The 27798-nt window shown below is 44.3% G+C and overlaps 3 protein-coding genes across 11 annotated transcripts in view; all 3 read left to right on the top strand.

The window, feature by feature from the left end:
* Nucleotides 1-30: 30 nt before the first annotated feature.
* On the top strand, nt 31-18332 carry abca5 (ATP-binding cassette, sub-family A (ABC1), member 5). Of its 3 annotated transcripts, none has more exons than XM_035612099.2 (38): nt 284-440; nt 1339-1505; nt 1917-2103; nt 2205-2375; nt 2600-2697; nt 3340-3566; nt 3689-3830; nt 4497-4685; nt 4806-4953; nt 5045-5222; nt 5638-5696; nt 5835-6121; nt 6262-6381; nt 6531-6669; nt 7475-7565; nt 7742-7881; nt 7983-8102; nt 8198-8399; nt 8510-8676; nt 8882-9009; nt 9790-9927; nt 10027-10140; nt 10751-10921; nt 11015-11128; nt 11275-11412; nt 11761-11829; nt 11925-12016; nt 12251-12374; nt 12477-12594; nt 12702-12793; nt 13676-13851; nt 14018-14093; nt 14234-14328; nt 14415-14534; nt 14625-14777; nt 15280-15359; nt 15450-15505; nt 15886-18332. In XM_035612099.2, the coding sequence occupies exons 1-38, from the start codon at nt 428-430 to the stop codon at nt 16033-16035; spliced, it is 5049 nt and encodes a 1682-aa protein (XP_035467992.1). In that variant the 5' UTR covers nt 284-427; the 3' UTR covers nt 16036-18332. The 3 variants fall into 3 exon arrangements, 2 of the variants coding, with proteins under 2 accessions (XP_035467992.1, XP_035467993.1); XM_035612100.2 differs by having other exon boundaries at nt 288-444; XR_004785596.2 differs by lacking the exons at nt 13676-13851; nt 14018-14093; nt 14234-14328; ... (3 more) ...; nt 15450-15505; nt 15886-18332 and adding exons at nt 10319-10370; nt 10576-10600 and having other exon boundaries at nt 31-440; nt 9790-9938.
* A 432-nt stretch (nt 18333-18764) lies between these two features.
* chmp6b (charged multivesicular body protein 6b) lies at nt 18765-23006 on the top strand. The gene is made up of 8 exons (XM_035612190.2): nt 18765-19014; nt 19701-19810; nt 20397-20484; nt 20591-20677; nt 20778-20843; nt 21508-21588; nt 21693-21765; nt 22218-23006. Exons 1-8 carry the CDS (start codon nt 18952-18954, stop codon nt 22265-22267), a joined length of 618 nt encoding a protein of 205 aa, XP_035468083.1. The 5' UTR covers nt 18765-18951; the 3' UTR covers nt 22268-23006.
* A 140-nt stretch (nt 23007-23146) lies between these two features.
* Nucleotides 23147-27798, top strand: part of baiap2b (BAR/IMD domain containing adaptor protein 2b) — a 49451-nt gene continuing 44799 nt past the window's right edge. For 6 of the 7 annotated variants that reach the window (XM_035612130.2, XM_035612127.2, XM_035612128.2 and 3 more), the window contains exons 1-3: nt 23147-23456; nt 24077-24397; nt 26063-26423. In XM_035612130.2, the coding sequence (XP_035468023.2) occupies nt 26349-26423 (75 nt within the window). In that variant the 5' untranslated portion in view covers nt 23147-23456; nt 24077-24397; nt 26063-26348. The remainder of the gene's footprint in view (nt 23457-24076; nt 24398-26062; nt 26424-27798) is intronic. The other variant, XM_047327612.1, reaches the window with a different exon arrangement.

Below are 27798 nucleotides of genomic sequence, written 5' to 3'. Positions count from 1 at the left end.
AATCGAAAGATATTAGATTAGATATACAATATAGATATTATAATTAGTAATTTAGTACGAATATATTATTCTTAAAAAAGTAAGATAATGGATGAGAACAGTGTCAAGGCTACACTGTCATGTTGATGAACCTTTTGTCGTATTAAAAAAGTTATTACGTCATATATATTGTTTTTATAATTACAACATTGTAATGGACGACTTCAACCACACGGGGTGCAGAAATGCAATATAATTGACGCGAACTGCCGTTAAAACTGTAGAAGAAGAAGGAAGAAGCTGCCGCTGATTGGTCAACGCTACGACGCTTCCGTGTTCGGTGTGTTTGACAGGAGAAGGAGCTCGTTCCGGGAGGTTTTTAATTTTCATAACACGTCGCTGTGATGAGAGGCCGATACGTCACGACTCGAGGAGGGATTATGCCTTAATGTATTTCATTCGTGAGTATGTTGAATGATTAATTTGCTCAATGCATTTGAATATTTTCCACCCCCCCAGCGACATTGGCTAATGTTGCTGTAGCCTGCTAGCTTGATAGCGCATCGTACACAACGAGATGGCGAGCAGCGCGACAGCTTTTCAGGACAAACAGAACCGATTCAACTTTTGCCAATTTCCTCGGACAGCGATTCTTGTCCGCATGCAACCAACACGCCACATAAAAGACACGTCGGCGTCGGCTAACGTCAGGTCCTGATAAACCAGCTAACACCTTGCGCATCACATCACTTCATGAGACGACACAACACTTCACAACACATCACAACACAACACAACACTTCACTTCACAACACAACACATCACATCACATCTTATCACAACACATCGTATCACAACACATCGCAACACTTCACTTCACTTCACATCACTTCACATCACAACACTTCACAACACAACACATCCATCTTATCACAACACAACACTTCACAACACATCACATCACATCTTATCACAACACATCACATCACATCTTATCACAAGATATCACAACACATCACAACACATCACATCACATCTTATCACAACACATCGCAACACATCACTTCACATCACTTCACATCACAACACATCACAACAGTTCATGACACAACACTACACTTCACATCACAACACTTCACATCACTTCACGACACGACACATCACAACACAACACAACACAACACAACACTTCACTTCACAACACAACACATCACATCACATCGTATCACAACACATCGCAACACATCACTTCACAACACATCACATCACGACACGACACGACACGACACGACACGACACGACACGACACGACACAACACAAGGTTTTTTAATTTCCTCTGGCGTGTCTCTGACTTGCAGCGGAGGCCAGCATCACGGAGACTTCTCGTCCGTACGTCGTTCCGATGAGGGATGCTGGGAGTATGCAGCCCGCGTGCAGAAGAGACGCCGGAGTCTGGCACCAGACGAGAAGCCTCCTCTACAAGAATGTGCTCATCAAGTGGAGGACCAAACAACAGAGTCTTCAGGTGCTTCCTTAATTCCAGCCGCCCGGTGCCAGTCTGCTATCTGCTGTCAGACAGTTGTCTTCACATCCCACAATTTGTCAGTGCGATGTATTTGAAATCTGAGGCGACGTAACGTACATCGTGCCGAGTGCCGTTAGCGGCTCGTTGATGTATGTGTGTGGATAACAGTTTGTGCAATTGCAAAATGAGAAGGTAATTTAAATATAGATAGACACTGACTTTAATATATTCACAACTTTAAAACCCAGTGTTTACTTGTGTCAAATTTACTTTGACACTTGCTCAAGTCCCAGAGAGAGACCCTTGTTAACCCAACCATCTGGGTACTTAAGCCTGAGAACTGTATGTGGTTGAACTACAAAAAAAATCCCGCATGTGGTTTTTTCACCAACTGTTTTTTTGTCTCTCCAGGAGCTGATCTTACCTCTGCTGCTGCTAGGTCTCCTGATACTCATCAGTACCCTGAATCCTCACGTGTACTACGGAGGCATCAGCACGCTGGAGCTGGAGCGGGATGACCACGTCATCAAGGGCCTGGGCTACACGCCGATCACCAACATCACCAGCCACATCATGGAGGAAGTGGCCCATGAGATGCGTAAGTGCCCTGAAAACCATACGCTGCAAGGTCGTGCGTACAGAAAGAGAAAAAACCTGTCTTGGTTTTTAATCTTCATCATCTTCCTTGTGTTCTGTCAGTTCTGGATCATCTGGAGATGTTTGCCAGCGAGGAGGACCTGGAGAACGCCAGTCTGTACGAGCCCTCGAGCTACGTCGGCGTCGTGTTCACTGACAGCTCCGCCACATCGTACAGACTGCGCTTCCCGTACAACCAGCTGCCCCTGCCCAGCGATTACACAGAATCTATCGGTAAAATAATGTTGTGACTCACTGCCTGTTATCTTACTTTTTTGTTGTTTCTATTTCTCCACCCACCCCTCACATTGTCTGTGTTTTGTAGATTTTATTTAAATTGGATTCCCAAAATTGGATTCCTTTCTAAAAATCAATCTACCAGAGGTGAAAGAGTGTTTGTCATCTCGATCGGATTGAGACTTGATGATGTTGTCATTGTGCTCGTCCTCCTCCTGCAGCCAGCTGCTTCACCAGCTCCGTGAACTGCAGAGCAGCTAATTACTGGTACTCCGGCTTCATCCGCCTCCAGTCTCTGATCGACGCCGCCATCATCCAGGTGAGACATGCAAGGAGTTGGCACAATGTTCTCTAGAATGAACCCACTTGACACTAAAGAGGGAAGGAAGACAGGAAGTGTATGTGGGTGAAGCTGTGATACCCTGACATCTGCTCGCATCGACAAAGACGGCCTATTGTTTCTGCTCTCGTCGCATTGGCCCAGAACACACCGCCAAGACTAAAATCCAACGGCCAATTAGCCTGCACGTTCTGCGCCTGCATGAAAGGAAATAACTCTCCATACCAGCAGGGGTATGTGATGTCGTACAGCTGCGGCCTCTCGACCAGAGCGACCTCTTTTCATCAACTGACTCAAGACGGCCAACAATTTTGACGTGTGGAAAACACGAACGCCACGACTTGGACTATCTCGACACTCATCGACGTTCGGACGAGTTCAGACAGCCGACCGTTGCTTCGGTGTCTACCCTTCGTGTCACTGTGTCTTGAACATCTTTGACTTATCGACTCAGGAAAAAGAAGCACTTTAAAGATGTCAGCTTGGGTTCTGATGACTTGTGACGGACGTTTTCTCATAAATCAGAATCAGAATTAGATTTATCAGCTTTTTAAAGATAATAACTAAGTTGCTCAGCTGCGGTATACTGACGGGGCGGTCGTCCGGTCTTTTGAGTTACAGATGCAGACGAAGCGGCCGGTGCGGAGTGAGATGAACCTGCGGGCGGTAATGATGGGCCAGCCTGGTTCTGTGGAGGTGCAGAAGTTCCCCCATGCCCTCATCTCCATATACCTGGTCCTGGCATTCACGCCCTTCGTCACTTTCCTTATCGTCAACGTGGCGGCGGAGAAGGAGCACCGTCTCAAAGACACCATGACCATGATGGGACTGTACGACACGGCCTTCTGGTAAAGAGGAGAAATTTGAGGATCTGTAGTTTCAGACACTTGAAAACGACCTGTTGGAACCTGCGTTCTGTGCTCTTGTGATTGTGTATGTGCTTGAAGTTTTTTTTCATGTGGTACCACAGGTTGTCGTGGGGCCTCCTGTACGCTGCCCTGGTGACCACCATGTCCTTTCTGATGTCCATCATCGCCACATACACGGCGCTGTTCCCCAACAGTGACTTCTTTGTCATTTTCTCCCTCATCTTCTTGTACGGGATATCGTCTGTGAGTACAGCTTGTGATCCTCTCGTTTCTTTTATTTAAACGGTTCACAGTTATGGTTTTTATTTGCCTAGATAGTGAGATATTTGCTTGTAATATTTTTTTACCTTTACTCTTATCATAATGGAGGTCAAGAACAAATAGTTCTTTTGGAGTGGAGGATTTTGATTGAGTGGAGGGTCAATCCAAAAATTCCGTTCTACATGGGACCCTTTTGTATTTTAAGTCTCTAGCATTCATGAAATCTCTCCTCAGTGATGGTAATATTCAAATATTATTATTTTTTAAAATTATTATGTTTAATATTTATATGCACGTATATTAGGTGAGGTGGTGATTCATATTTATGTTTTTTGTATACCATGTATTTATTTCACTATTCAATCTGTAATTTTAATCTCCTGTACATATATTCTGTTACATATTTGATAATATAGGCAGTATTGTATGAAAAAAAAAATTCAAATAAAAATATGCTAAAAAGAAAAAATGGTTACTAAAACATTTATGGCTGTGCTTTTTAAAAAAGTAGGAGAATCTGTGCAAAATTCAAACATGGTTTCTCCCCAAACCTTAAATTTCACTCACAGTGGGATTCAGGTCATTCGTGATTCTTTACGATCATCACTCTCTCTATCTTTCTGCTCTCTCCCATCTTCTTTCTCCCAGATCTTTTTCTCCTTCATGCTGACGCCATTATTCAAGAAGCCCAAGTTCGCCAGCACCGTGGGCTCCATGCTGACCGTGGTGTTCGGCTGCCTGTCGCTCTTCACCGTGCTGATGGAGGACTTCCCTCAGCCGCTGGTCTGGCTCCTCTGCCTGCTCTCCCCCAGTGCCTTCTCCATCGGGATCGCACAGGTGACAAGACACACACACACACACACCGACACACACACACACACACACACACACTGCTAGTCACCTTGGAGTAAACGCTGTGTAACAAGTGTCTGCTCATGTGTCTACACGTTTTGTCAGGTGGTTTACCTGGAGGCTCAGGGAGACGGTGCCGTGTTTTCCTCCTTGGCCAACGGGCCTCATCCTCTGTACGTGCCCCTGATCATGCTGGTTCTGGACTGCGTCCTCTATCTCCTATTGGCCGTCTACCTGGACCAGGTCCTTCCTGGTGAGTAAACACACACACGTGCTGTTAGCAGCATTGTTCAAACGCTATATTAGCATATTGTGTGATACTTGATTTTGTCTGGACGGTGCAGGTGAGTTTGGAATGAGGAGGTCCTTGGTGTACTTCCTTAAACCGTCCTATTGGTCCAAACGCTCAAAGCGCTACGTTGAAGTGAGCTCGGTGTACGACGCGGAGGTGAACGGCGCCCCCGGCGGCAATGAGTCTGTCGAGCCTGTTTCACCGGAGTTCAGAGGAAAAGAAGCCATTCGGTAAAAATTACTTTTTTTATCCACAGTATTTACAGTCTGTTGAAATATGTGCTTCTATTTAAAACAAAAATATATGTAACTTAGCTTACCTGTAATGCACTTTTAGCACACACCATGCACAAGATATCAGAATCTAAAACCACTTCTCCAGAGGATGAGAGTTTTGAAACTGAAACCCGAGAAGAGAAACCAAGGCTTTTGAAAGCTTCCGGGAGAGAAATCATTGGCTGCGTCTCAATTCAAAGGAGACGCGTCCTGTTGTGCAGCTGTTGGAGGATTTGGCCTCTGACTTGAGAGACACAGTGTCTGGCTGCCTGGGGAGAACCTGTGGGACCAGCCTGTCTGTAACCTGAGACACTTCTTGTTGTGTTTACACTTCACCTTTTCTTTTCTCACTTGTGCATTTTTCTTGCAGCATCAATAACATCCATAAAGTGTACAAGGAGAAGGACAGCGTGGTGGAGGCTCTGAGAGGTGAGTCCTGAACACGAAGTGTCACTAATATAATTTTTTGTATCTGTTGCTCAATTTAGAGAGTAGAATAAAAAAAAAAGCAAACCTTCACTATAGCAACAGATTTCATGATGCCATCTTCTTTTAAACCCCCCGCAGGTCTGACGTTCGACATCTACGAGGGCCAGATCACGGCTCTGCTGGGCCACAGCGGTGCTGGAAAGTCCACGCTTATGAACATCCTGTGCGGCATCTGTCCGCCCACTGGCGGCTCGGCCACCATCTACGGCTCCCCCGTGGCGGAGGTCGCCGACGGGTCGGAGATGAAGCAGCTGGTGGGAATCTGCCCCCAGTTCAACATCATCTTCGACGTGCTGACCGTGGAGGAGCATCTGAGGATCTTCGCCGCCGTCAAAGGAATCCGTCCGGCGGACATCGATGCAGAGGTAATGTGACGAGAGGCCAGTTTTTAAAGAAGAGCTTCATTTTACGAGGAACATCTTCAGTCTAATAAATATTTAATTTCTCTAATTTTTGGGGACTGTAACGTGTCAGGCAGTTATATATTTATTCTTCTCTTCGACAGGTCACCAAAGTGCTGAAGGATCTCGACTTGGAAAAGATCATGACGGCTCAGGCCAAGAATCTCAGTGGAGGCCAAAAGAGGAAGTTGTCCGTGGGCATCGCCATCCTCGGAGATCCCAAGGTACCAGCTCCGTCTTCTGAGCATCATACACGCTGCCTTTTTGTTTTTGTGTTTGTATCCTGGTTAAAAAGCCCAGATTCATCAGTAGCTTTGCCAACAAACTCGGCGCTACGATCACATCAGTTTGCCGCGTGCTTGTGTTTTTTTAGATCCTGCTCCTGGACGAGCCCACGGCCGGCATGGACCCATGCTCCAGACATCAGGTGTGGTCGCTGCTGAAGAGCCGCAGAGCTGGCAGAGTCACCGTGCTGAGCACACACTTCATGGACGAGGCCGACATCCTCGCCGGTGGGCACTATTTCTGTGAACATAACACAAGTCGCAGACCCGCAGGCGCCAAAACTCCGTTAGCCCGATGTCATCCACACTCGGAAATCAAGAAGAAATATTCATGAACACCATGTTATTTATATATAAAGCTCTTAGTGTTACAACTACCAGATTATTTGACATCGCTCATTAGTCTAATCCAGTAACTTCAGAATTCACACTATACTTGGAAAAACTGTTTTTTAACTATAATGCAGCTTTTGAATGGGAATGAATTTCAAACCCACTTCAGACTGAACAGTCTCTTTCACTTTGAGAATTCAAACAGTTATTAATAGAACACTTCACGGAATCTTGCAACTGCTTTTAATTTTTTCATTGTCTTGTTGTTTGCTCTAGTTGTCTTCTGTTGCTGAAAATCTTAATTATTATCTCAATGAGTTAGTCTGATTAAAAAATGATTAAATAATTAAAAAATGGGAAGGTTTAAATTCAGCTTTTCACATTTTTATGTTTGCATTACATATTAATTTTTATTTTTTTATGCAGGTTTTTTTGGTCATTTTTGTCCCTAACTTTTACATTAAAGTTCAGCAATTAAATGTGTTAAATTCTTCTTTAGTTCCAACTTACTCCAGCTTTGTATTTTGGCTTTTATATCATTATACATTTATCCATACCATAAAATTTGACATTATTTTTGTCGGTTTTCACTATCTGTACTTGCGCTTTGAACAAATGTCGTGAAATTAGTATTTTCAGTTTGCACTTGATCTGTTGTTGTGGTTTAAACACAGATGCTATTTTGTTTTTTCTTCTTCAGATCGCAAAGCTGTGATCTCTCAAGGGCAACTGAAATGTGTCGGCTCATCCATGTATCTCAAGATCAAGTGTGGTGTTGGATATCATCTCAGGTGAGTAGATGTTAACTTCCTGCTTTCAAACATGCAAAGTTTTGGATCTTTGGTGAAACATTTTACAGGTACTCTGCTAAAAAGACGTTGTTGTGCATGTGAGGATACATTTCACATAAAGAATAATGAAATAAATGTTTGTGTTGTTGTTGTTGTTGTTTTTGTCTCCCTTGCAGAATGTCTATCAATGAGCGATGTGAAGCTGACGATATCACGTCATTGGTCAAGCAGCACGTTCCCAAGGCAAAGTTGTCACAGCAACATGAAGCAGAGTTGACTTTCACGCTTCCCTTTGAGAGCATGGACACATTTTCAGGTGTGATCACACGGTGTATAGATATGATAAAAAATATAATAGTGAGCGAAAATGACATTGTACATTAGAGAGATCACTCTTCTTTCTTTATTTTTCAATAGGGTTGTTCTCTGAGCTCGACTGTCAACCCAACCTGGGAGTTGTCAACTATGGGGTTTCCATGACAACCCTGGAGGATGTTTTTCTTCGTTTGGAGGCAGAGGCGGAAGTTGACCAAGCTGGTGAGTGTGTTGATATATTGTTACATACCAAAAAAATCCCAATTCAAGAAAATAACTGTACTTTTTATTTTCTTTGCTTGTTTCCATGCGTCCAGACTACAGCGTGTTCAATCGGGAGCAGGCGGAGGACGAAGGTGACACTGCCTCCCTGGACGACACAGACCAGCGGCTGCTCACGTTCCCGGACAACAAGTCGGACGTGGTGTCGGGTCACGCTCTGTGGCGGCAGCAGTTCAGCACCGTCGCCTGGCTGCACATGCTCAACATGCAGCGAGAGAGGAAGGCCTTTGTCTACACGTGAGTGTGTTTGGCAAAAACCAAAACGAGACACCATGGAGTCAAGTCAGGTCGATCAGAACTAACTAATGTTTTTTGACACACCTTGCCCCCTTCCTTCCTTTTTGCAGTCTGGCCTTGTTCCTGGTGTTCGTTGCCGCCGTGCTCTTCCTGTCTCTGGCCACTGGAAACATCCAGATTCACTCACCGGATCGTCAGTTTCTGCCCGTTTACCTCCTCAAGAGGAACCAGGCTCCCCGGAGATACACCACCAGCCTCCTGGTTCAGAACTCCTCAGGTCAGTCTTGATTTGTTTTGTGTCTGGAGACAGCAGATATTAGTTGCCAGAGAGTGCTGCTGTAAATATTGTGATAATATCACAGTAAACCATAATCCATAAGAAGTGTCCCAGTGGAGCGTCTGTAACTCCTCTCCTGGAATATGATCCACTGAACATCCACAATGTGTTTTCTTGTTTGTCTTTTTCCTTCTTGTGCCGACAGATTCGGACATTTCTGACTTCGTCCGCAACCTGGAGTCGCAGGACATAAAAGTGGAAATGATGAAACACGGCGACTACATGGCCGCAGCTCCGCACAGCGCCGCCATCAACGTGACCGGATCCAGCAAGGTCACTTTAATAATAATGTTGGACGAATGGAATTTTTTTCTTTTAGATGATCACATATTTAATGAGGACTCATGAGTCCTTGAACTTGAGAGTTCACCTGCCAACGTGGGACACTCGTGTTAACCCTTTACTTTGATTGATTGAAATGTTTATTTTGAATATGTAAATAAATTTAAACAAAAACTATGTATAATAACAATAAAGCGAAATGATCGTGCCATTGCATGCAGACAAATATCTATAAACAAAAAAACTTTCTAATTTAAACAAACCGTGAACATTAATTAATTAAATTTATTATTCGAAAAGGAGTGGGAAGAAGTATAACTTAATTACATCCCACCCCTTGTCCATAAATAGTAATTTCATTATTTATAATATTTATAATAATTATAATTTATAATATATTAATCACCACTAATCTTTTTATTATAACAAGATATCAATTTATTTCAGCATATTTATCCTCCATCTTATTCTTTTCCTCTTTTTTATAAACTACAACTCAATATTATTTTATATGATAATATTGCTATAAAATGCAATATAAATTACATGTAATGTACAATGTCTCTCAATCAATACAATGTAGTATTCACTACAAGATGCGCCATATATGATCATAGTTTTTCTTTATCTTCTTTACATATTTACAGTATCACGCCAAAAGACAATCCCTCCAATTTTACGCCAACAAGATTAATAATAAGAAATTTAACAGTAATACACCTGTGAAGATCATCTCTCTCTACACTTTTATATTTTCCCTCTTGTCGACAGGGTTTCAGATACAGCGTTGCGTTCAACAGCACCACCGTCCACTCACTGCCGATGGCGGTCAACGTGCTGAGCAACGCTCTCCTCCGAGGCCTGAACGGAACCAGACGCATCCGAACGTGGACCAAGCCGTTCGATCACGTGAGTCGCATGTGAGACGGAGCTCATCTCTCCCCGGGTTTTCTCTGAACCACGTAAAAAGATATTTCAACCTTCCCAATTTTCTCTCGCCCCCCTCAGCAAATCCCAGACGCGATGTCCTACACTCTGGTTTACATCGAGTCCATCATACTGGGAATGCTGGCGGCTGGAATGCCCGCGTATTTCGCGATGGACCACACTCGAGACCGAGAGGTAACCAGCCGCTCACAGCAAAGAATTAAGATTCATTTTGTTTTGTGTGTTTCGGTAAGGCCTTGCACTTCACATAACGTCCCGACTGTTCCGCCACAGCATGTTAGAGTTTACGCGAGGAGATTTTGTAATTCTGCATAATTTTTCAAATATTGCTTTTGTGGCTTTTGCTGAACAGTTTGACAAGTAGAGAGCTGCGGGAAACTTCGAGGAGAGAAGGTGACGACCGGGTAATGTTGTGCTTAGATGTTAGTCGTGCGTGAGGGCCCAGTCACACCAGCATTTATGACGGCAAAACATTTCATATTCAAATTAAATGGCATTGCTCTAATTAGTGGATTTGTACACAACCCTGTGTTCTGAAGTCTGTCGGGACAAAAAAAGTGAATTCATTGTGTTGTACAAGTGAATTCTGCCGTTTCTTCTCTGGTGCAGATTGTCGGCTCAGCAGAATGTCCAGGTCAGGAAAACTCAAGCTGCTACTCCTCCCCCGACTGTAGATTTTAATTTCACAGTGTCCTCTTCCTCCTGACTTTATCCCGATAGTAATTAATAGATGTTATTATCATCATCGCCATTAGTAATAATAACTGACTTTTGTTCTCTATAGATCAAGTGTCGCTCTACGCTGCGGATCTCTGGTCTGGTGCCTTCAGCCTACTGGTGCGGCCAGGCGGCGGTGGACATCCCCTTCTTCTACCTCATCCTGTCCTGCATGACCGTCATCCTCTTCTCCTTCCACACCGGGAGCCTGCTCACCTCCAGCAACCTCACCGCCGTGGTGCGTACTGTTGCTTTAAACACGTACTACACTACTGTATAGGTCGCGTTATGTAATATTGTTAGTGATACTAACAACGTGTCCTTTTTCTAGGTCCTGTGCGTCATCGGCTTCGGTCCGGCCATGATCCTCTTCACGTACGTGTTTTCTTTTGCGTTTGCTCGAGTCCAGAGCAACAGGGATTTCTTCTCCGTCATCTCCATGATGGTGAGACAGGAAGCCGTTTGTTTACTGGTTCGAAAAATAAGCAGCAGAAAATGTTTTTTGGTTACTGTGATCACAATACGTCGAAAGAAATTTGGATGTTAGGGTTACTATTTTATCGTTACTAAATGGATGACTTATGTCTTAAGGTGTGTGTCGTGTCGGCCTCACTGGTCCAGTTGTCGTACGTGAACGACAACCTGGGACTGACCAGAAACCTGCACAACATCCTGTGCTTCTTCAACCCGCTCTACCCGCTCATGGGCTGCCTCAAGTGCATCACCAAGGTACCGTGGGAGCGCAGGGCCCGAATAAACCTGTTCACCCCTTTGTTCAGCTTCATTTTAAAAACAATACAATGTGGAATTTAGAGTTTATCCCTGTTCCATAAAACCGTTGGCAGACATTTTCTAGAAATACAAGCTCTGATGCCCAGTGGCAACCGAACGTCTAGAAGCTAAAGAGTCAGATTTTTTCTTCTCAGGAGTTGATCCTGATCAATCATATTCTCTTAATTAATGTCAGAAATATAAAATACTCTTAAGTTTAAAACACAACGACCTGCTCAGGAAACTTTATCCGTTCTCTTAGAGTAAACGTTGGGACAACGGCTGATGTTTTATCACAATTCACAGGCGACGTTCCTCCCTTCCCTCTACGAGGAGAACTTCTTGTGGAAGAACCTGCTCATCGCGGTGATAGCTGTGAGTATTTCATTTACAATCGTTTGTCGCAAAAAAATAATTGATACATTTTGTGTTCGGCCGTAAGCAGTGTTCCCGTTTTTTCCTGTGTTCAGCCGTATCTCCAGATCATCCTGCTGCTGTTCCTGCTCCGCTGGCTGGAGATCCGCTACGGAGGGAGGACGATGAAGAACGATCAGTTCTGCAGGTGAGGACCCGATTTCAGATCATAGATCAGAAGATTTCAGATCATAGATCAGAAGAATTTAGATCATAGATCAGATTACAGGAAGCCTCAGCACATTCATGTCTTAAACACTGATGTTTATTACTTTGTATTTCAACAGTTTGAGCTTCTTCGTCTTCTCAGTCTGAATTCTTTGTTCGGCTTCATGTTTGTTGCATTGAAAAAGTTATTTTTTTAAAATTCAAACCTTCACAGGATCTCGTCCAAGTCGAAGCCCAGAGCGGAGAAGAACCCGGACGAAGGGCTGAACGAGGACGAGGACGTTCGGATGGAGAAGGCCCGAGTGAAGGAGGCCCTCAACTGCCAGTCCTGCGAGGAGGCGAGTGAACATCTCGTCTTCTGTCACGGGGAAAATAAGGAGATGTTAAAATGTATTTTACTCAAAAACAGTATTTTAAGTTTTGAGTCTCTTCTCTGTTAGAAACCTGCTGTGGTGGTGAGTAACCTGAGGAAGCAGTACAAGGGCAGAAGAGAAGGGTTTTCCCTAAACAAGAGCCGGAGAGTGGCCACGAAGAATGTCTCGTTCTGTGTTCGCAAAGGTGCGTGCGACCTCAACTACATACAATCACACAAACATACAATACGTTTTCCAAGAAACTTTTATCCCCATGTCTAATCTTTCTACTTGAACCTTCTGTTTCTTCAGGTGAAGTTCTTGGACTGTTGGGCCCAAACGGAGCTGGGAAGAGCACCATCATGCACATGTTGTCAGGTGACACCGACCCCACCGCAGGCCAGGTACAGCACACATCACAGGGAAATGATTTAGAAGAAATATTGTTGGAAAAATGTAAGCGTGGTTTTTGCTGCATGAGATCAGGGGCCGATCGATACTGTGCTATCGAGACTTCGATGACCTTTTCAGGAGTTCCGTATAATGTTTGCGTCCAAACAGCCCAGACAATAAACTGACCATTTTTCTGCTGCAACTAACAATTATTTTCATTATCGATTAATCTGTCGATTTTTTTCGTGTCAACTTATCGTTTGGTTCATAAAATGGTGAAAAACGTTGATCGTGTTTCCCCAAAACATCAAGATGTTTTGTTTTGTCCACACTCCAAAGATATTCAGTTTACTGTCACAGAGGAGCAAAGAAACCAGAAAATATTCACAGTTAAGAAGCTGAAATCAGAGAATTTTCCATAAAAACTACTTGAGAGGATTAATCGATTATCAAAATAGTTGCCGATTAATTTAGCAGTCGATTACTAATCGATTAACTGTTGCAGCTCTAGACCAGTGTCACATGACTGTGAAATCCACTATGTTGTTTTATTTAGATTTATTTTATAATTATTTATGTTTTATTATTGGAAAAGCATCATTTTCATTTTCTTTTACTTACTACAGCCAGGATGTGTCATGTGATCTGAATATTCATCACCCATTCAAGAACAGTATCGGTATCGATATCGTTTAAATTGTAATAGAAAGTATCTGTATTTTATCGAATTGAAGACGTTTAGTGTCGGCCATCCCGAGTAGAGACGTGACCTTTAATTGTGTTGATGCCTGAAAAAATAAGAGAAATGTCCTTTCCTCTTTACTTGCCCCCAGAAAAATAAAAATGGAACAAATTAAACTTAATGCGTCTTGTTTCCTCCCCTTCTCGTCCAGGTGCTGATGGGCGACTACAGCACAGAGTTCCGTCCCGTGGACAATCCCCTGGAGCACGTGGGCTACTGTCCTCAGGTGAACCCCCTGTGGCCACGGGTCACCCTGCAGGAGCACCTGGAGATCTACGCCGCCGTCAAGGGCCTGAGAGGACAGGATGTGCCGGGGATCATCAAGCGGTGAGTCGCTGTCTCTCCGGCTCGTTCACAGAATAAAAACGGCTTTACACAGCCAATGGATTTTTCTAGGTGATGTAATCAGATACTTAAGATGTGAGTAAGTGTTTTCGTGACGTTAAAATGTTCTTATTAGAACATGTTTACTGTTTCATGTTGTTTTCGTCAGTGTGGTGAACGCTCTGGAGCTGAAGGAGCACGTGAACAAACAAGCCAAGAATCTGTCCGCAGGCCTCAAGAGGAAGGTGAGAACATGTTTATCACAACCTTAATAACTAGGAGGACACTTTTTCCAGATAGATTTTTTCATTAAACACATTTCCTCCGTGTGTTAATTCTTTCTGCGTTTGTCAGAATGTTCACCGGTGTCTTGTTTTGTCTCCAGCTGTGCTTCGCCCTGAGTATGATCGGGAATCCTCAGATCGTCTTGTTGGACGAGCCGTCGTCGGGGATGGACCCCAAGTCCAAACAGCGCATGTGGTGAGATCGTGTTAATATAAACAAGTCATCTCAATGTTCGCTTTTACTTATGGAAAATACATTTAATCATGCAAGTTTATTTTCAGGAGAGCCATACGAGCTGCGTTCAAGAACCGGCAGCGGGGAGCCGTCCTCACCACGCACTACATGGAGGAGGCCGAGGCCGTGTGCGACCGCGTCGCCATCATGGTGTCCGGCCAGCTGAGGTCCGTGCTCTCCGGCTGCTTTGTGGTGTTCTTCCATGAGACATTACAGAAAGGTTAATGATCTGTCTGTGTTTTTCTTCCCTCTGTCAGATGCATCGGCTCCATCCAACATTTGAAAGGGAAATACGGATGCGGCTACAGTTTGGAGGTGAAACTCCGAGAGGAGCTGACAGGGCTCCAGCAGGCGGCGCTGCTGCACAAAGAGATCCTGCGAATCTTCCCTCACGCCGCCCGACAGGAGAGGTGAGACCCAAAAGAAAGACGCTCAAACCGTCCAGACGCTGTGATTGTCGTGGGAGCGGGAGAGGAGCCGGCGTTCGCTAGCTCTGTTTTTCATATGTTTTTTTTTTTTGTACATTTATTGTGAACACTGGGAATGTTTTCCTGCTTATGTGACAGGACGAGCAGCAACTTTCACTTCTGCAGACACCAGATTAACATCTCTGCCTCTGCAGTGGGAAAAAAAGTCCAGAATGAAAAGAGGAAGTAAAGCTGACGGAAGTTATAACTCAAACACAGGGTCACTAAACTTTGTGTTCATACTGTACACAGCTCTTTGCTCCTTTTATAAGGAAGTGTACAAGATCCTACTTGTACTAATTTACTCTGATAAAAACAGGAAATATACCTGGAGATCTTTTACCCTTCAAAATAAAAGATACAAAATTAAAAACTGAGTATAAAGACACAAACACTGCTACATGTGTGCGTGTTAATTCTATTGGTCGGTGGCTTTTCTTTGCAGCTTTGCAACTCTGATGGTTTATAAGATCCCCATGGACGACGTGAAATCATTGGCCACGTCCTTCTCTCAGTTAGAGAGCGGTGAGTCTATAAAGTCACGCACACACACTCACACTCACCCACACATATCTTCCGACTCATTCAATGACAATTTCTCTTGTTTGTCTTCAGCAAAACAAACCTTCAACTTTGAGGAGTACAACTTCTCCCAGTCGACCTTAGAGCAGGTGGGTGCTTCAAGAAATAGGGTTTGAATAGAGGTGGAATGTTCAGTAAAAAAAACAGATAAATTAATGTTGAAACCACGGCGATGGTAATAAATCATCATTTTGATAATCAGTTCATAATTCAGAAACCAGATCCAGTGGAAAGTGCACGCATGTCGGTTTTGAATGTTTTTTGTGATATTTTTTCCCGCAAAGTTTTCATTTCCAAAATTCTGCCCCTAGCCCCGTCAGAGAGACGTATTTAACTCTCAGAATAATGTCGTCATCATATCACCGACAGAATGTCTGTCTCCATAGAAACATCTGTCTCTGTCTCAGTACATTCAGGACACAGGAAACTGTTCAGACGATACAAACGTGATCCTCTCTCCGTCCCGCAGGTGTTCATGGAGTTCGCCAAGGAGCAGGAGAAGGACGAGGACGAGCTCAGCTCCCTTAGCACAACGTTCCAGTGGCAGCGGCTGCGTCAGGACGGCGGCAGCGGCTCGGCGGCGGCCAACCACACCGACAGCATCGTGCACCAGCTTTGAAACTTCTGCTTCCCGAGGGAGCCGGAGTGGTGACTGACCAGGATCCCGTCCTGCCGGGCGTCAGCGCCTGAGCCGGGCTCACGCCAGCACTCGCCCACTCCACGCCCCCGCCGCCCACCGCCGCCCTCGAACGAACGAGACAGACCTGGGGCAGAATGCCTCGTGTGTGTGTGTGTGTGTGTGTGTGTGTGTGTGTGTGTGTGTGTGTGTGTGTGTGTGTGTGTGTGTGTGTGTGTGTGTGTGTGTGTGTGTGTGTGTGTGTGTGTGTGTGTGTGTGTGTGTGTGTGTGTGTGTGTGTGTGTGTGTGTGTGTGTGTGTGTGTGTGTGTGTGTGTGTGTGTCTCTCTCTCTCCTCTGGGCTCTGTGCTGTTACGACTCCGTCCCGTGGGTCGGAGGTTTGCGAGTGTGTGTGACCCTCGTTCCACTGGTGCTCTGTGTTTTCTGAACCGAGGGGCTGACGACGTGACTCCTCCTCTTCTTTCTAACAGGTTTTTTTTTTTATTTTCACAGTCGGTAAATGAAAAAAAAAAAATATATAATATATATATGAATATTTAAACTTTGTACTCAACTCCGTCTGTTCTCACAGTGAGTGTGTGAGCGTGCGTGTGTGGTCGTCGTCTCCTCGGGTGTTTTTGTGAAACAGTTTCTTTGTTGTTTTTTTAAGCACGACCATCCACACTCGTACCAAAGCAGCACACACACGTCCACACTGACAAAGTGCTTCTGGTTTATTTTACTGTCAGTTGCATGTGCAGAAACAGTTTTACGTACAGTAATAGTTCAATGACCGACACACTGGAGAGGTGTGTCCGTCCCCCAGAGGTTTTAGGAGGATGAAGAACTGATTTTTTTACGTGACCACATCTTAACGTCCAGATTTAAAACGCTACACGAGTGTTTTCCGCTCGCTCGCTCACAAGGAGGTTGACCTTCCTCTCTACAGGTTTAACCCTCGACGCACGACAGAACATGTAGCACATGAACCAAGGCAAGGTGGGGTCTCCGACCCGGGTGGGGCTTGTTGGGACGTTCGGTTTTTGAGAGGATTTGGGATAATGGAATTTGAATGTACGTTTGGCTTCCAGTGAGGGGGGGGGGTTGTAACTTACTTTTAATCACACAGCAGTGTTTTATTAACTATCTCGTTAGGTGTGTGTGTGTGTGTTTGTTTTCTGTGTTGTACTTCTGTTTCTGCATAAACTCGTCTTTGTACGAGCAGGTGCGTCGTCGGTGCGTGCGGACCCCGTTCTGCAAAACCGATAAATTGTTAAAAAAAAAAGTCCCCATGACATTCAGGTGAGAGGGATAAGTGGTGAAAGGGAAACTTCAGACACTTTGTTGAACGCACTTGACGAAACGAGTCTGATCTATAATCTTTACAAAAGCTTCACAGAGGATTCAAACATCAAACTCGGCCACTGAGTGAGTTATCGTGGCGCAGAAGCTTGAACGTTTATTTTAAGGGTTTTTGAAACAAAACATCAGACGTGAATTTATTCCTTTCGTACTCGTCACGTCAGGTTTTAAGTTTCACAAGTTTACAGCTTTGTTAAAATGTATTTCTAACACTAATGTGTAAACTTCTGTCTCATCGCTCATGATTCACCAAGTGTCAGATTCTCGTTCTGAAGGATTCAGAACACATTATGAACACAACAGGAGGAATTGAAGTGAACTTCTGTTTATTAATCTACTTTTTAAATGTGAAAACTTTATTCAAAACCCTCTCCAACATTTGTTTTGCACATGTGTAGCCTCGTTCCCTCAAATGGGGTGAAATGACAACACTTGGCTCTGCGTCACATATAAATACACAACGTATATTTAATATTTGTTCTCTCCAGCGCGATAAAGGACTCGTGTTGATGAAAGCAACTTAATCTGTTGGTCATGTCTGTCAGTTTCAGAAATATGTAGCCATGTTGCACGTCTTTCTCCTGCTTCCAAAACAAAAAGCATCACATATAAAAAATATTTCACACAATGAAAAACGCCAAACCATCTTCGTCTCTGTGGAAAGTGAAGTGACGGGTCTGAGTGACCGGCGATGAGAGCGGAGCAGCTTTCATTTTTATTTTGTCCTGGTGGTGCTGAAATTTGCACTATTTCTGGGATTTTTTTTTAATAACCTTTCTTTATATTATGCAATCTTTGTAAGATGATCTGTGCACTGATTTTATTTTTTTAAATACTGTGGTTTAGCTTGTGTGCTGTATTTTTCCTCCTTCATTGGCCCCCCTGGATGGACACTTGTCATTAATTAACTCTGTATTTGAATAAATGTTAATATCTCAATTATTGCTTTGTCTCTTTGATGGAGAGAAATATTGAAATGCCCCCTTTTTTCCCTATATTTTTTTAGTCAGCAGCAGATTCATTTATCACATTGCACTATAGATCAACTAGGGTTTGTCTACAGTCAAACACTGGGTAAATTAAATACGACATCGTTTAACTTTTATTTTGAAAGTCTTCAACGGAAGTGTTGCTTTGCTATGCCTTGACGCTGTTACTTATATACATTTTTTGTTTAAACGTGCTTCCGTTTCACTAAATTATTTTGAAAGTAGGTACCGGAAGCTGTAGTATTACCCATTGCCCCATTAGCGCTAGTTTGACAAACTCGGTCTTGCAGTTCCCTCTTGCGGCCACACGAGGGCAGTGGCCACTAGTGATTTAATACACACGCTGAGTTTTTGTTTGTGTTTTGACCCTCCCCTGTTTCCGTCCGTCCGTCTCGCCGTGGGTGTGGTGCAGACACTTGCGTCACATGACCACACAAACAATGGCGGAGCAGCTGCGCTAACGAGAATTTCTTAACTTTAACAAGTCGCTGGAAACCGCCACCGTCGCAGTTCTTCCTCGGGATTCTTCTTCTGCTGGCGGCAGGGCGCAGCTGGGATGCGTTGTCACCATGGGGAATATTTTTGGGAAAAAGAAACAGAGCCGAGTGACGGAGCAGGACAAGGCGGTGCTGGTGAGTGTCACGGAGCTAAGCTAACAGTTAGCTCCACTGGACCGGGTTAGTGTTAGCTGTTAGCTGTTTGCGCCAAACTACGTCGAGGAATGTCGCGTTTTGATGAGCACCGTGACGCGCTCGTCGTGAAGCAGCACGACCTCCACAGTCGGGATTCGTCCGGACTTTCTCTTCTATTCGGCTCGAGTCTGTTTTTGATTTAAACTTCATCTCACACGAAGCCGTCTCCAAAATGGACGACTCAGGGCCGCAGAAGACGGTGTGATAAAAAGTTCAGCACTCGAACTAAAGTGGTGCTCAGCTGTTCGTTGTGTGTTTGAAAGTTGTACTTTAGATTTGATTAAATATAGTTTTGTTAGAGCCGCGTTCAGGCTCAGGCTGCTCCTCTGGGACCTGCAGACCGTGACTGTCTTCTTCTTCTTCTTCTTCTTCGTCTTCTTCTTCTTCTTCTTCGTCTTCTTCTTCTTCGTCTCCTTCTTCTTCTTCTTCTTCTTCTTCGTCTCCTTCTTCTTCTTCGTCTTCCTCCTCTTCTTCTTCTTCTTTGTCTTCTTCTTCTTCTTCGTCTTCTTCTTCTCCTTCTCCTTCTTCTTCGTCTCCTTCTTCGTCTCCTTCTTCTTCTTCGTCTCCTTCTTCTTCTTCTTCTCCTTCTTCTTCTTCTTCTTCTTCGTCTCCTTCTTCTTCTGCAGCAACTGAAACAACAGAGAGATAAACTGCGACAGTACCAGAAGAGGATCAACCTGCAGCTGGACAAGGAGCGTCAGTTGGCCAGGCAGCTGCTGAAGAATGGCAGAAAAGAGTTGAGTTCAGGAAACATGACATGATGATGATGATGATGATGATGATGATGTTGTTATTTCATCTTGACACTTTGTCCTTTCAGCTCGATTTATTTGTTTTGGGAACATAAGAAATTACAAAAATGTTTTTAGAGCTGCAACAATTAATCTACTACAAAATGAATCGCCAACTATTTTGATAATCGGCAGTAGTTTTTATTTAAGTCAAAATTCTCTGATTTCAGCTTCTTAAATGTGAATATCTTCTGGTTTCTTTGCTCCTCTGTGACAGTGAACTGAAGATCTTTGGTGTGTGGACAAAACTAAACATCATGTTGGAGTTTGGGAAACACGATCGACATTTTTCGACATTTTATGAACCAAACAACAAATCGATTAATAGAGAAAATAATCAACAGATTAATCGATAATTAAAATGATTGTTAGTTGCAGCAAGTTTGTGAGATTGTCCAGATGATTGTCGTGAAAACAAAATATATCTTTGTTGTTCAGTTTCCAATTGGAGAGGAAGTTTTGAGAATTGCTCCTCCTTTTTAAAAAAAGGATATTAGCATGATTTGTAATTTGACTCTTGTTTCCCCACAGCAAAGCTCTGCTCCTACTGAAGAAGAAGCGCTACCAGGACCAGCTGCTGGACAAGACAGAGAACCAGATCAGCAACCTGGAGCGTCTGGTGAGTGGCCTGAAGGTGGCGCTACAGTCTGAGAGCTTCTTCTTCTTCTTCTTCTTCTTCACGTGAAACTAAAACCAACTCCCCTTCTCTCTCCGGCTCGTTTCAGGTTCAAGACCTGGAGTTCGCCCAGATCGAAAAGAGAGTCATCGACGGTTTGAAGGTTGGAAACGATTGTCTGAAGAAGATGCACGAGGTAGGTGACGACGTTAAGAAACAAAATTATGTTTTTTTTATTAGGAGAGACGTTTATGAATCACACGCTGATCGTCTCTGAACTGTCTCCCGCTCGACAGGTGATGACGATCGAAGAAGTGGAACGAATCATGGACGAAACTCAAGATGCCATCGACTATCAGAGGGTGAGTTCCTCGGTTTATTCCATAATGTTCAGATAAAGGAATGTGATCATAACAATAACCATGAGTTTGTTAAAAAACTAATTAGAGCCCGACAGATATGAGCCTCGGTATCGGTGCTTATGTTTACGTTGAGCGTACAGAATAAACAATGCAGGAAAAATTTGCATTTCTGTTTTACATTTTTACGTGGAATAAATTATTAATTTATTGAATACTTTTTATTTTATTCAGTTTAATTATAAACTATTATAAATTTCTTTATATTTGGTTGTATTTGCGTTTTCTTTTTATTTCTAGTTATTTATGATAAAGTTTATGGTTAAACTAAAATATATCAAGCCTCAATTACATTTCTTTGTCATATAGTTTTGATGACGACATCTTAGGAATCATTGACAGATATATATACACCGATGTATCAGTATTGGAAATCTTGTTCTCCCTAATACCGAAATCGTCACCGGCCCCCAAAGAGCGGTATTGGTCGGACTAAAATAAATCATAACTCTCAAATTTCAGGACACAGTTTGAAAGTTTTGGCAAATTGTCTCTCAAATAAAATGAAAAAATCTGAAATGATCTCGCTCGTCTGTCAGAGTCTTTTGCTTTTTCGTCGTTTCTGTAACGGAGAGATTTTTTTGTTGTTGTTTTTTTTCTTCCGCAGCAAATCGACGAGATGTTGTCCGGCTCCTTTTCCCAGGAAGACGAAGACGCCGTCCTCGCCGAGCTGGAGGCCATAACTCAGGTGAGATGTGTGAGGGTTTTCATTTGATCAAATCACGTGTCGCATCATCAGTTGTCTCTTGGCGACTCTCTCTCACGTGTGTTTGTATAAACTGTCCCCGTCAGGGAGACGTGGAGCTTCCCGAGGTTCCTTCGGACGAGCTGCCGGACGTCCCGCAGGCCGCCGAGGAGAAGCCAGGTCCGTTTCCTTATAACAATGTTGCCATCGCTCCGTGTGTCCGAGGAGACGATCCCCTGCCCCCTTTTGGCAGAAAGGTTTTTTTTCTTCCTGGTCACTTTTATTTTTGGAGAAAATGAAAAAGTAAAAATGTATTTTCTTCCGAACTGACGTGTTTTTCGGTCCTCGAGCTTCAAGGTTCGTCTCATGTTCCAAAAACTTTGAAACTGCGTCGGGTCAAATTTCCCCCAGAAAAACCTGCGTCAACAGATTTTATTACGAGTTTAAAAAGAAAGCTGGAGAAAGTGAAGCGACATTAACGAAGCACTTTTTAGCGATTTAGAATTTTTTCTTAAAGATGCTGCGGAGAAAGTGATTGCGGTTTGTTTTTCATCAGGTGTGAATTTAACTACAAGAGACTTTGATCAACTGCCTGATCTTGAACGTGTCGTGTCTGTTTTTCTTTGTTTCAGAGCGGGAACGATCCAGAAAGAAGCCGGAGCGCGAGCTGCTCGCCGCGTGAGAACTTCTGCTTCTGGTCCTTCGACACCAAAACAACAACCACACAAACAATTTGCGGGAGAGTCTCTCTCTCTCTCTCTCTCTCTCTCTCTCTCTCTCTCTCCCTCTCCCCCTCTCTCTCCTTCCCGACGTCACTCTGTGACACTGATCTTCCTCCGTGTCCTCGTCCTCGTCAGGCGGACGCAGAGGAAGACGGTCGGGAACTGGGTCGCCGCGGCGGCAACCTCGAGGAACGCTCCACCGACCCGGGACGACCTGAAGAGATTTAAATATTTATGCTCATGTTTGATTCGTCTTCTCTGATACTGACAGTAATTCACCACTCTGACGTTTATCTTCTCTTCGTCTGTAGGATTTGAGATTTAAAGTCAATTCACCCAAATCACAAACAGACACATTTCGCTCGCCCACATCTGGTTTTTATCTAGTTTTTGTTTTTATTTGAACATAGTTCAAGATATTAATCTCTTGAGATTTCTTATTAATGAACAAAACTGTAGCAGCAACATCTTTCCAGAAAACGTCAGTCAACATTTTTCATCATGTTCTCCTTTTGTAGGAAAAAAAAAATCAGAAACCAAGGGGGAGAAATGTATATTTTATTATATATATTTTTTAGGTTTGATGATCACGTACCTTAGTTAGTTAGTTCTCGTCTGCTGCGAAGTTGGAGAAAATTCCCCCCCAAACCGTTTTTTTTATTGATTTATAAAAATAAAAATCTGGGATTATGAAATCAAGAACTGTATATTGTTCTTCTTGTCGTTTGGGGGAAGTGAAGGACGAAACTAAAGCATCTGCTCGAGGTTCGTCTGTGGACGAGAACACGGGAACGAGGACGAGCTCGTTCGTCGGGTCTCATCTGCTTTTGATTTGAAAAAAAACAACTTTAAGTTTTTAACTGCAGCGTATGATTTGGTCAGCGTCGTGGTTGAGGTTGTCGTTAACTCAATCTAACATCAGGCGACGTTTTCTTTGGGGGAAAATATATTGATTTTCAAGCACATCTACGTCTCTTCTCCGCCACGTTTCAACATCTTGCCACTTGTCGGAGGACAAAGGGGAAACAGGCTCGTCGCCGACCGCGTTAAAAATGACGAAGAAGTTCTATTCTCTGACCACTTTTCTTTTCTCGAGCAGCTTCACTTGGTGTCGTGTCAGAGGAGGAGAACGTCCTTCATCTCTTCAAGGTGATAACTGCAACACAACCTGGATCTTTACCCAGCGACCGTCGTCCACGTGGTTGTTATTTCACTGCGCTCTGATTGGCTTCTACAGATCTACACTGTGTTTCACTGCGGCGTGGAACTGAATCTGTGAAATTGTTTTAATCTCGCCGACAGAAAAAAAACATTGATGGCACCACGTGGAACTTAAGGAAAAACTGTTCCTCTCTCACTTAGTTTTTTTAAAATAAAATTTGTATTTGTTTTTAAAATTCTCATCACCTGTGCGTCTTCTCACCTTCGCCTTCGGAGGCTTGTTTCTTGTTACCACAAGGTGGCAGCAGGCGACACAGCTGGAAGAATGTGTGGCCAAAAGTATGTGGACACACCTGTCCCTTCAAATATTTGTTTTTGTTTTTCTTGGAACCGTTTTGTTCCTGTGGCAGTGAAACATATTTCCACATGAGCCTCGGCCTGGTTCTTTAATAAGAAGAAAAGATTTCAAAGTTTGATGTGGAGCAACTTCACTGTGTAGCCACTCATTTATCAGATGGTTTAATATCAAATACTTATTCATTTTGTACAAATGAAGACACGACAACAGTTCCACGTCCTCAGCTCAACCTGTTTCTTTTTCTTTCCAGCATTTCCGTCTCTCGGGGCCTCGCGGACGCTTCACTACTGAGTAAAAAGGCCTTGAGTAAAAACATCGGTCAGACGAGTAGAATGAAGCCTGAATGTTTCTGTTCAATGAACGCTTTGTGTGAAAGCGTGTGTTTTTCCCACTGAGGTCCACTTCACAGGGATGTTGAAGATGAAGCTGCTCTTCTTCCTCAATGGACGTGGGACCGCGTGGGAGTGGGCGACCGGCGCGTGGCGGTGACTCACGCACGTGGACCTGAAGCCTGAGAGGAGCGATGATGGTGATGAGTGGGAGATGAAGCGCCGCTGAATGGAAGCTGGAGGTATGTAGGTGTGTGTGTGTGTGTGTGTTGCCTACATCACTACACCTCCACTGCAGTGGCCGGTCCAAGGACAGTGTCGTGGTGCGTTTAAAGACGAGTCTCAAACCCCGGACTGATCAACCCACGTTGCTCTGTAGGCCTCTGAAAACTGATTTATTGATATTTAAATGCTTCTCCTCTCTCCTGTGAAAACAAGCTAGAATTCACACTTCACGCTCTGACCAGGACCGGGAATCGAACCCCCTGACCCTTTGTACTATGGTCAGCGGTGTGACCCACTAAGCTACACCAGCTTGTTAGATACCAATGCCCATTTCTCTGTCCCCTCATCTGTTATCATCCATCTATTGTCATCATCATCTATCTGATGTCTAATAAAGATCAAGTCTTCAGGCAGTTGAATTAAATAATCTGGCGAATATGCATCTTCGCTTTCCTTCCGAGTGTGAGATGATAATTAATACATTCACGTCTGTGCAGTAAATATGAAGCGACGGGGGGAAAGAAGTCTTCACAACATTCAGTTCAAAAATATACAGTACAGCATGACTGTGGGGATGAGACGCTCACAGGGGAAAGAGATGTGAGTGTCCTCCCTCACTCTGACTCTGACTCCTGTGGTTTCAAGTTTTCCATAAATCATGAATTCAGAGGCCTTCGGATCGTGTGTGACTCGTCATAAGATGTGTGGGATTCCCAAAACCCACCCGGGAACATGTGTGGCCACGTTCCCACTCACAACGAGCCTGAGGAGGAGGACGAGGAGGAGGAGCCGCTCAGAAATAGAGCAGCATAAACAATAATTCAAAAACATATGTCACCCCTATAGATAATATCTCAGCTACAGGCTTTATGCTATATATAAACCCTGTGCAGTTTAAAGCCACAGACGCAGAGCAGCTTTAAAACCATAAGAGAGAAATATTATAATATCATAAACAGATTAATAAATGCGTGAGGACACTGTTCCAAGTTTCTTCTGAATGGTTTGTACAGTAGCAGAGGGGGCGGGGCGGGGCGTGGGCGGCGCGTGACACGGCGGAGGAGGAGGCGGGGTTTATTTAAAAGGCTGTGCTGCGTTCAGGGAGTCACCGTAAAAGATCCGCAGTGTAACGTTCACAGTTCAGAGAATGAAAGATCAGTGGTGGAAGACGATGCTCTTTTTATGGTTTGATTAAATGATCAAATAAATGATCATACAGTTATGAGTGCTTGTGAACGGCAGAGTCTGTCCTCAAAATACATTAATATCCATCATGTATCTTCTTCACCGCTTCTGAGATTGAGAGGCAGGGTAAACGTGAATAAGATAATAATAATAATGATGATTGAATATTATATTGCTCACTGTCTCACTTAGATAGATGAAGTTTCTTGAAGCCAGATAGTACATCCTAACATCCTGGTACATATTTGACCAAGTGTGTGTTTATGTGTGTGTGTGTGTTTGTGCGTGTGTGTTTGTGCATGTGCGTGAGTGTGTGTGCGCGCGTGTGTGTGTGTTTGTGTGTGTGTGTGTGTGTGTGTGTGTGTGCGTGTGTGTGTGTGTGTGTGTGTGTGCGCGCGCGCTCTCGACTGACCGTGATTCGGAGTTCATCCCTGTTTCCTTGTCGATGATAGTTTCTGACAGAACTCACTTGTCATGTTCTTTCATGGTTTTTGCAGCTCAGCTGTGACGAGCCGCGTCATGTTTCCCCGCCGTCCCTGAACGCAGCACCGCCCCCCTCCAGCCGGAGTCCGCCCCTGCGCCGCGCGGGGAGCCGGTGTGGGCGCAGCGGAGGACTGTCCCTATAAAAGCAGGGATCCCACGGTCGGAAGAGCTCGTCTCTCCCTCGGACAGACACGAGGCGCGGCTTTAATCTCCAGGAACCCCCCCACCCCCACCAGCACCACCAGCACCATCAGCACCACCAGCACCAGCCTCATCCAGGAGGAAAACATCTTCCGTCGTATGGTTCTGACTGACACTCCGACCAGGATGTCCCGGACCGACGAGGTGCACCGTATCACGGAGAATGTCTACAAGGTAAGACCCCGGGACACCTGCTGCCTGCGGCCGAGCGAGGGGCCCGGTGCCCGGTGCTGGGGCCCGGTGCTGGGTCCCGGTGCCCGGTGCCGGTGATGGAGCCGCCGCGCGCGGCGCGTAACTTTGTCCGGCGCTCGTTCGTCACCTGCCCGCAGCTTTACGCAGTGGAGTGATTTAGAAAAGGTCAAATTAAAAGTGATTGATTTGTGCTTTTCCTCAAAGCGACGCAGGGAAACTTGGAGAGACTCAGTCTGAAGGCAGCTGGTTATGTTTTACTTTACATGTCTGATAATTGACGGAGCCTTTTCACAGATGATCAGAGACACACGTCTGAGAAATCAACTTCTCCGTTTGACAAACTAGATGAGAGCGATGAGGAACCAGGAGGCCCCAAGTGAAATGGTTGTAATCGATTAAATCAAGGGGCCGCGACGACTAACGGTTATTTTCATTATCGATTAATCGATTCTTGGTCGATACAATTGTGAAAAGAAATGTCGATCGTGTTGTTTTTGTTTTGTCCGCACACAGAAATATGTTCAGTTCACTGTCACATAGAAGCAAAGGAACCAGAACATATTCATACTTAAGAAGCTGCAATGAGAGAATTTAGATTTTTTTTTTTAAATAGTTGGCGATTAAGTCAGTCTGAACTGCTGCAGCTCCAGTGTGTGTGTGTGTGTGTGTGTGTGTGTGTGTGTGTGTGTGTGTTTGTGTGTGTGTGTGTCAGATTGATATTCTCTGAGATATGACAGATAAAGCAGCTGGTACAGCTTAGTGGCTCAGACCGCTGACTTTGATACAGAATGACGGCGGTTCGATTCCGGGCCGTCCCTTAATGCCAACCTGCCTCGATGAAACAAGCGAGATGAATGTAACGTAAAGACTCGTGATCCTGACGGTTGAGTTTGGTGAACGTGAACATCAGAGAGACGTCGAGACGTCGTGGTTGTACAGACACAGGTCAGAGGAGCTCCTGAGAGGCCAGAAGGTGACGGACGCTCAGAAGCTTCGTCTTCTCAGAAGGTGGACCAGGGCCGGTGGAGGAGGAGGAGGAGGTGTCGGTGCTCTCAGGCCAGGTGGGTTGGGTGTTGGAGCAGGAGGAGAAGGTCACGAGACTGAGGGGAAGAATGGTCTCTGTTTTGACCTTAGGCAACTGACCAGTGGGAGGTTTCTTTGGACTGGTGATGGAGCTGAGAAGGTGGAGGAAGATGAGGAGGAGGAGAAGAACATGGACACTAATGTTCAGGTGGATTTGGAGGCAGATTTGTTGATTTGACAGAACTGACGGATCACTGAAGTCAAATCACTTCTCCATCGTCTGGTGTAAACGCGTGATTTGTTAAAAGGAATGAATGACGGAATTAATCAACCG

Source organism: Scophthalmus maximus, chromosome 16 (genome assembly GCF_022379125.1).
Source record: "Scophthalmus maximus strain ysfricsl-2021 chromosome 16, ASM2237912v1, whole genome shotgun sequence".
NCBI classification, from domain to species: domain Eukaryota; kingdom Metazoa; phylum Chordata; class Actinopteri; order Pleuronectiformes; family Scophthalmidae; genus Scophthalmus; species Scophthalmus maximus.
Note: the sequence above shows the minus strand (reverse complement) of the source record. Positions and strands in the feature narration are given on the sequence as shown.